Below are 9,707 nucleotides of genomic sequence, written 5' to 3'. Positions count from 1 at the left end.
AACCAGTTAGCAGAAGAATTCTGAAGATCAAAATTAGAATGTAGCAGGTCAAGTGTTACCAACTACTCAAAATGAGTAAGAATGGTTACAAAGATGAAACCTAAAACAAATTTAATTCTATATTTCTTATTCTTGACCATAACTTGACCATCCATGTCATTATTAATTTCGTTCCTTCACAACAAAATTAACTGCAAAAGCTCTGCCATTTCATTCCTATTCAACTTTTTTTTCTCTGGTACAGTTATTCACAAATGTCCAGTTTATAAGGTCTTGCACTTTTTTTTTTATTTTTTTTTTTTTTTTTTTTTTTTTTAATGGATGGTCAGTGATATAAATTTAGACCACCTGAAACTTTTAATTGGTTATGAAAAATAATTTATGAATCTTTCACCCAAAATGTAGCTCTGACAACACTAGATAAAAAAAAACAGCAGCAGCTAATCCTGACGTGAAGCCTTTGGGGGAGACCTTTAACATCAAATATGTAAAAGGAGAAATTCTGCAATATACAAATTGGTATAGCTTAATGTTAAACCATGAGAAAGTAGCCCCCCCCACAGTTTTTAGTGATAGGCGAATTCTTAAACTCAAGATTACCATAACACTAGCATTCTGATTCAAAGATTGAGTGGATGGCAAACATCTAAACAGGTTTTTATAAATATCCAAACACTGATATGTATTATGAAAGACTAGACAAAACCCAGCATTTTGAGCCCCAGGTTCACTCACAATAGTAACTAAACATGCCACCTCAAATAACCAATTGGGCATAAAATACTAATTATTGCAAACCTTTTAGGCACAAAAAATAATAATTGCAAATAAACAACTGGAAGAGGCAATAACTTTTAGATAAAAATCAGTTTACCCATCAAGACGAGGCAATTACTGGCCTAAAAACAATTTACATAACTCATGAAATTATACCTGTGAAGCCAAGCAATGCAGCAGTTTTAGCTATTCAGTGCTTAAAACAAAGTTGGAGTGATTGCACATGGTCCAAGATATTCAAATTAAAAGCTTAGTACAAAGATCTCAAACAGTTAAAAGGTGTTAAACAGTAAGACTGAAGAAAGGAAGTGGCAATGGAGGTAAAACTAAGTCTAGTGTGGATGCAGCAAATGCCGAAGGGATGCTGCAACCACCCTCGGCCCCACTGGTTAGTTTGTTTATTGTTTATGTTGCATGGAAACAGTGGTTATTTAGCAACGGGACCAACACCTTTACGCGACTTCTGAACCAGGTCGAGAGAGAATATCATCAGAAATACACATCTCCCTCAATGGAATGCCCAAGAATCATTTCAGCCCCACTGGTGCACTGCTGGCATTACTGTACTTGCTCTTTTCAGTGTGCTTACAACCCCTTTTGCTCTTATTATAATGTCCTGCCATTCATAATTTCTTCCACCTTACTTTCCACATTATCCTAGCAAGTGTTTCATAGTAGTGCAACTGTGATGTTTTTCTACTGTTACACAAACCACCTTAGAGGCACTTATTTCCCTTTAAGCGTTAACTAAATAGATCTTAGCACTTGGCCTTTGGCTTTAATTTCACATTCCCTTCCAAACACCTTTCAATAATGCCTACAGTGCACTACATGAGGTGCAATGATAGCACTAATCCCAGAACCCTGCATATCAAACAGTTTTTTCAGATTCTGAGATGTTTGGCAAACAGTTAAAATTAAGCTAACCTGTTCAGTAGATGGCTGCTAAAGTAAAATTAGCATATTCTTGGTCTATAATATAATGAGCTTCCTGACAGGACTACAGTGGACCCCCTGTATTCATGTTCTTGGCATTCGCGGATCTCTCTATGGACCAAATCTACCCATTATTTGCAGATGTGGTATTTTTCTAAGAAATATCTGCAAATTTCTGTATTTTCATATCAATTTCATGATTAAATACACCTTTTACAATAAAACTATTTAAAACACCATATATAATTTTTAGTGAATTTTTCTTGAGTTTGAATGAACAAAATAGGCAGTTTTAAGTTTTTATAAGGGTTCTAAGTATTCACAGATTTTAGCTACTCGCAGGGCGGTCTGGTACACATTCCCCACAAATATGGGGATCCACTGTATATTTTGAGAGCCTGCAATCATTGGAATAATACTTGTTCACTTATTACTCACTAATACCACACAGTTAATATTGGAGTTATAAATACACACAATCATACATGAAAATGATTCATATGACCAATAAATCAACCATGTAAAAAAATATTACCACAAAGCACAATATTTTTCAGTACTTTGGACAATTTTCCTATGTATAAATTTTCATAATTAAATTTATGATTTGGATACTTACCTACTGTTAAAGTTACCTTATATCTCCCCACTGATAGGTGAATTAGCATTCAAAAAGATCAAATGGCTACTCAGATGACTGTCCAGTATACCAGTTCTCCACTAGGTGTTTAAAATGTTTTAGCTCATCAGAATTCTCCTTGACAGCTCACTAAGTTGTGGGGAGGCTGGGTTTTGCTTAAACAATTTATAAGAAACATGGCAATGCAACTTTCTAGTGATGTTGAAAAACACTGTGTGTGGGAGGAGGGGGCAAGACTGAAAACTATTAATGATGTGATTCAAGGAAATCCTTCCCAGCATTATCATCCACCAAAAGATACTGGAATTGCTGCCTTGAAAGGTAATGAAATAAAGCAAAGGGCTTGTGAAACATGAAGATACAGAGAATGCCTCGGTACTAACTAAAGCAGCCTCGGTACTAACTAAAGCATTACCAAAGGAAAAGCCTAGACTGATTATGGATAACTATGATGAAGGACCTGGATAAGGGGGAGAAATGAAAGGTTGATAACCTGTCCTAACAAATTGCTTTTGCAACCTATCTGCTTCCTTTCTCTTCCTCTACTAATGAGCTTAAGTGGAAAGTCCTTAAAAAAATCCCTACTTCCTCCAATCTATTCTCAAGATCACATTTTAAACCACCGTAGCCAGTGTAAAAAGAATTATCTCCTAATTAATCAACATTCTGCTAACAAAGTATTCATTCCTACAGAATCTAACGTCCTTAAGGTGTGTGTCCACACGGTCGAGAAATGTCCGACGGACAAACATTGTTACCAATTAACAATTGTCTACCGGTCTTTGCCTTGTGAGCAGAGTACAAGCACTGGTATACAACCTCATCTGGTATCACAGTTTGTCGCCAGATCTACTTCCATCGCTTCAACGCTTGACGTCTTCCTGCTTCGCCTATGATATGGTAACAATGTTTGTCCATCGGACATTGTTCGACCGTGTGGACGCACCTTTAGCCTTGATTATAGTTGACGCATACTAGTAAAATATATGTACTGTACCAGGATAGTGGTAGCAAACAGGCATGAAATACTCCATCAAGCACCTACACACTATGGCGGCAAGACCTAAAACATTCGAAACACACCTGGTGGAGAACAGGTGTACTACTAGTGACATCTGGGCAGCCATTCGATCTTTTGTTTGAATGCCAACTCGCCTATCGGCATGGAGATATAAGCTAACTTTATCAGAAAGTAAGATTCATCCCAAATAAATAGTCTAATTAGGAATTTTCTCCCCAGTATTATTTCTAAAGCATTTACATGGTTTTGAAATAACCACTTACAACAATGTTAAGGTAAGCATAAAACGCCTACAAATAAATGACCCTTGTAATAAATCAAGCTTTCCTTCTTTTCAAGTACTGAATCAATCCTTTTATGGAGCAGTGCATGAATCATTCTATCCTCTTTAGGACAACACCTTTAGTTATTTTTGGAAAATGAGTCTTAAAAAGTTTCAAGGAACACAACTTGAAATACATATAATTCCTTTAATGCAAATACTCACTAGGCTCAACATCAAGCCCTAGTCCACAATGCCATTACACAACAAAAAGGCCATGTGTAAAAATCAATAAATCCCCTGACTAGAAACACAAAATATATTTATCATCTTTAAGTACTGAAAATAAATGCTGCCTCAACAAGAGTTTCAATACAGTACAAGCACAAGCAAAAACAATATAACAGCTGAAAAGAAGCCCTTGGTAAAATGGTCTTATTTCAGCAATTGCTAAACATTAATACACACATGGAAAATCTTTCCCAGTCAATTAATTTTTGACCAACTGCAATCTCTATGATCACACTTAGCACCAAATGAGATCAAATACAAACAACTACTCTTCAACTGTACACATAATTAACAGATGTAAATTCTGATTGTCTTAAACAAATGACACATTCTACTAAAACTAAGGTTCAACTGGAACTAGGAACCTTCATCATAAGAAGATGCATCAATGAAGTACACTGCCTTACATCAATTAAGTGTCTTTGTTAACTTGGATTTATACCTAACTGATAGCTACTACCTGTAGCTATTGCAAGGTGACCTGGAAGTCTTAGAATAAAGCAATAAGTTATGTGATGAAAATCACATCAAATTTAGAATACAATAGCACCCCACAGTTGTTAATTATGTTACTATATACTAGTCAGGTATTCCAAAAAATAACAAGACAAATGTTTTACAAAGGCTTATCACAATTACAATCAAGGAATTACCAACACCTTATGGTGTACAAAAAATTCCTGAGTGATATAAGTTCATCACAACAAAGTCTTTGAGAGATAATTCTACAACTAACAGGATTCAGTATTTTGTACTAAAATAGATCCTTAAACTATATATACACAGTCTTTTCAAGAAGTCAAAATTTAAGCATTAGCCATACTATAACAAGGATGCAAATGGTAATGAGACTTAAACAGCTGGTTTATTTAAAACTAAGACAAAAATGACAAATCAGAACTTGAGAGTCAAAAAGTGACAAACATGAAACTGGTGAAAAGTAATGACATAAGCAGTATTAAAGCTACACTGACATATGCTCCTTATCTGTAAGGAAAAATAGCCAATAGGTTGAAAAAACTGACCTTAAGCCTTTCCAAGTGAGATGGTGGAAGTATGCTACTTTACAACCATAAAAATACTTAATTTAGCAGAATAAACTTGTACTGTTTTATATTTAAACAAATCTACCTAGATTTAAGTATAAATATATAAAAATAAATCTCAGTGACAATCAGATATCTTGTATAAATCAGAAAGCTACACACTTGCACAGATATACTAGAGACAAAAATGAATGTGTGTTTTGCAGTGTTCATTTCCCTGTGGAGAATCAAGGGATAAAACCATAATGAAAACCTGCTAAGTTGAACTTACTATAAGTCTTATGCTAACCTTTAAACAGAAATAGGAAATCTTTTAAATTCATTAATTATTTTGAACATGTAAACCAATGCCTTAAGTATTTTTTTGCTCTTGTTTCAAGTCTGTCAACATTACAAAATATAAGTGCAAGATTGTCTCAGGCAATGGCTTGTTTTGTATGAACTCATTAAAACAAGTTACGCCAATTCTTTCATTTTGCCATCATGTTTTACTTAGGTATACTTTAGGAATTTACCTACAATCAAGCTTGATGTTAACCAAAGATTTTTTTAGACAATCTAAAAATTCAAGATGAGCTCTTATGAAGTAGCTCACACAAACATACTAACCTGATAAACAATTGCATAATACAGCTTGCACTAGTTCATAAACTTTTTTGTCACAACTTTATGTAATTCAAGGTCCCATCAAAGAAAATGGATGCTCACATGGAAATTATCAATTAAATTTAACCAGACTAAATAAATCCCTCAAGTCTTCATAAAATATCAGATACCAGAACAGCAAATGTACAGCAGTACAATATTCTGTATTGTTCAACTTTTAAGTATTTAAACATTTCTATTATATTTCAGTATGTTTACATGGCTACCCATAGAAGCAAATACAAATTTCTGCTATACATCACTTAACATAACACACTGATAATCCTTAATACTAAAACAAGAGAAAAATGAAAACTTAACTGTAAGGAAAGCCCTCTTCTTGTAAGTGTTTGTACTAAACAGTACAGGAACAATAATAAAAATCACAACTACTTCAACCTAAATACAATTCACTTGATTCAGTAGACATACTTTGGTACCCCAGTTTTTCTTAAGAGATAAGCAATAAGGAAGTAGGAAGTCGATCCTTGAGAACTTGATTGATCACATAACACAACTTAACTACAAACCTTAAAAAGTCTTTTTTGAAGGCATTTGAGATCATAATCACAGATTTATTTGTTACTCATTTGTAGTCTGAGTTACAGGAGATCCTTGCAGACTTGAACAGTTACTGCTATAGGCCGAGTCAGACAAACTACACTCACTACCCTTCTCCTCCTTTTCATATATTCTGAAAAGGAAAGACAGTAATCATTCAAAACATTGTAATTGCAGATGAAAATATACCATATACTTTCCCTGATCTAATAGATTAAATAACGTAAATTCTACTTATAACTCATAAACTCTCCTCATAAAAGTAATTTGGTTTTTGCATGAAAAGCGAAAGTTACGCATTTAGTTATTCAAGCTTACAATAACTAGTCTCAGCATTACATTTATACAATTATGTAATGTATGAATAGACCTAACACCTATTATTTAAAATTTCTGACTGGCTGAACAAGCTTGCTTAAAACCTTTGCATATCATAACATGATATTTATTTCATAATAGACAAATGCACTGAAAACTGCACTCAAATTATTCTACAAGTCTGATATATGATAGTTCCATGTCCACAAATAATAATAATAAAATATGCTAATAAGTCCCAAATATTATGATGTATTAATATTATGCCCAAAATGAAACCCATAAGATTTAAGGGACAGTTTTCTCAGGATTACTGGTATTGATAATTCCTTTGGAGATGGAACCTAAGATGTGAAAATCAGAACGATATATTTCAATAAGTGTATGGGGTGTATGTTAAAAACTTTAAAAGTAATTTGAACTTTTCCTATGTATACAAACCAGAGCCCTTTATATAGTCTTCAGGGTAACCTGGTGTGATGGTAATTGCTTCCTTGCAAAGAAAGATAAAGGAAAGGAGAACGCATTTTCAAGAAGTTCGGCAGCAAGGAGGCGTTAGCGAATTGTGTTGGAGGTGCCTGTTATCATGATGGTTCTAGAATCGGCAGGAGTGTTGTGGAACTCGTCAGGACGTGAGAAGTTCTAGAAATCCCTGGAGTCTGTGAAGTTCGCCGTAGGCTCCGCCCCCAGAGTGCCGTATAAATACGACGGTCGTAGCAGGAGCAGCAGAGATCGTAGAAGAGAGACACCGGTTAGTCACAGAGAGATATCCTCAGTAAGAGCCACTGGTCAGAATATCAGTGAGAAATCAGCAGCAGCAGAGATTATCCGTGAGAGATAAGAGAGAAAGGGACCGACGAAGGATAAGAAAAAAAAGTTGTTCGAGAGTTGGTTGGATACTGGTCTAGTCGTCTTCAGGAGTGCCGTCCGTGTTATCTCGACGTCGAGCAGACTTCAGAGAAGAAAAAGTCCTGCTAGAGGTTTTAGCGAGTTCCTGCCTTACAAGCAAACTAGTTTCTGCAATACAGAGTCAAGTGGACGTCTGCAATTGCCGCTCTCCTTTTGTGAAGCCACTGCTTCGAGTCACTAAACCGGCACGCAAGTATTTGAATTGCCTCACTGTTCCCCCAGTTCATGCAGTGTAAGGTTTATTTTTTTTAAATAGGAGATACCATTCTGCATTTACCTATGTTAGTAAGCTTGTAAATAAACCTTTGTTGTGTTGGTGTTTCTTTCTATATTTGTATCCCCAGTTTCAACTGTTGGTGTTGAAGTATTTTTTTTATTATTATTTCATATCGAACCTGAAGCGGACCTCTCTCAGAGGCCGTAACATTGTGGCGACCTTGCTTAGGCTATCAACACTTTTAACAGTTTGAAACAGGGAGGATATAGAAAGAATCAGAATGAGTGAGATGGTGAAAGAGTTTATCGAGTCGGGTAAGCTACTAGGTCTAGAGGGGAATGATCTCCGTGAGTATGTTGAAAAGAAAGAAAGAGATAAGTATGAGAGATGAAAGAGCGGCTGAGAGAGAAGTAATGATAATGCAGCAAGAGAAAGAGAGAGAAGCAATGAAAATGCAGGAAGAGAGAGAAGCAATGAAAATGCAACAAGAGAGAGAAGCAATGAAAATGCAGCAAGAGAAATGTTGGTAATGCAGCAGGAAGAGAGAGAGAAAGAACGTATGCATGAGTGGGAAATTGCTCGGTTAGGGGAAAGTACTCTTAACAGTCACTCAGGCGAGAACGAAAACGGAGCTGATACGTTAGGTATGAGTGCAGTGCTAAAATTAGTACCAAAGTTCGACGAGGAAGATGTTACGACATATTTCATGTGTTTTGAGAAGTTAATGAAACGTGGACTTTATATTTGCAGTCAGTTTTGAGTGGTAGGGCACTTACTGTGTACTATAGTTGCATGTCTAAGGAGGAATGTGATAATTACGATATCGTGAAAGAAACTGTTCTTAGCGCATATAGGTTAGTACCAGAGGCATACCGTAATAAATTTAGAAATTTGAGAAAGGATGAAAATATTACGTATGTAGAATACGGTAAGAAGTTAGATAGGCTGTTTTTTGATTGGTTAACTCCCGCTAAGGTTGAGGATTTTGACGGTTTGAAGAACTTAGTGTTGTTAGAAAACTTCAAAGATAACGTATCCCCTGAGATTAAACTTTATATAGAGGATAGGCGAGAAGTATCTTTTGCAGGAGCAACTAGGCTAGCTGACGGATATAGTCTAACTCATAATTTGAGTGTTAGAAAGAAACGAAATTATCCTTCGTCTGGTAGAGTACAAAGCAGTAAAGGTTTCAGTCCTAGTAATAGCAATGTGAGTAAAAGTGACTATTCCTGTTATACATGCGGAAAACCTGGTCATACGTCTAAGGTTTGTAAGAGTAGGGTGGCATCTAGTGGCTCAGAATTAACTTGTTTCCGATGTAATGGGAAAGGGCATTTAGCGAGAAATTGTGCAGTAGAAAGGAAGGACGGTAAGAGACCAGCATCTCTAGTTAACCTTTCGTCAAGTAGGAATGATGTGATGAGAGAAACTAGGAAAGTTTTTGGTGAATTTCTGCCGGAAGGCGTAGTTTCCTCTCTTGGAGGAGTAGATCCGAGGGAAGTAGTCTTGCTTCGAGACACAGGCGCCGCTGTCTCACTGATTAGGAAGGAGTGTGTGCCGAACAGGGCAGAAATCAATATGGAAGAGAAAGTCATGTTAGGTGGATTTCCTAACACTTGTGTTCTTTGTCCTTTGTTGAAGTTGAATTTAGAAAGTCAGGTAGTGTCAGGAGAAGTGAAACTTGCCGTTGTGGACAGTTTGCCCATTGAAGGCGTTGACATTATTGTCGGTAACGACTTAGCTTTATCCAAGAATGTGAATCCTGTTGTGAGGAATATTCCAGTGCCTGAAATGGTAGTAACTAGGTCGGGTTTAGATACAGACGTAGACTACAGTCATAATTTGTTCGTGGATTCGAACATGAATAAGTTCGTGGATTCGAACATGAGTAAGTTCGTGGATTCGAACGAGAGTAAGTTCGTGGATTCGGACGAGTGTGACAGAGGTAGCGAAGTTGATCTTGGCATGAGTGTGGCTGAGAGACCAGACTCTATCGATGTTGACAGTGATAGCCAAAGGGAAGGCGTAGCTGTCGAGAGTAACGTTGTAAATGTACCTGTGTCTAGTCCTAGTTACGGTGATGA

The 9,707-nt window shown here is 36.2% G+C and overlaps 1 protein-coding gene across 7 annotated transcripts in view; it reads right to left on the bottom strand.

Moving 5' to 3' along the window:
• Positions 1–3,828: 3,828 nt before the first annotated feature.
• The window catches only part of LOC135202381 (cyclin-J-like), a 197,005-nt gene continuing 191,126 nt past the window's right edge, over positions 3,829–9,707 (bottom strand). For all 7 annotated transcript variants that reach the window (XR_010311725.1, XM_064231754.1, XM_064231753.1 and 4 more), the window contains one exon: positions 3,829–6,312. Coding sequence is in view for 6 of the 7 variants with exons in the window: in XM_064231754.1 (XP_064087824.1) it covers positions 6,201–6,312 (112 nt within the window). In the remaining variant the exon portion in view is untranslated. The remainder of the gene's footprint in view (positions 6,313–9,707) is intronic.

The sequence above is a fragment of the Macrobrachium nipponense genome, chromosome 30, assembly GCF_015104395.2.
Source record: "Macrobrachium nipponense isolate FS-2020 chromosome 30, ASM1510439v2, whole genome shotgun sequence".
Lineage (NCBI taxonomy): Eukaryota > Metazoa > Arthropoda > Malacostraca > Decapoda > Palaemonidae > Macrobrachium > Macrobrachium nipponense.
The sequence above is the reverse complement of the archived record's forward strand: the minus strand, read 5'-3'. Positions and strand labels throughout refer to the sequence as shown.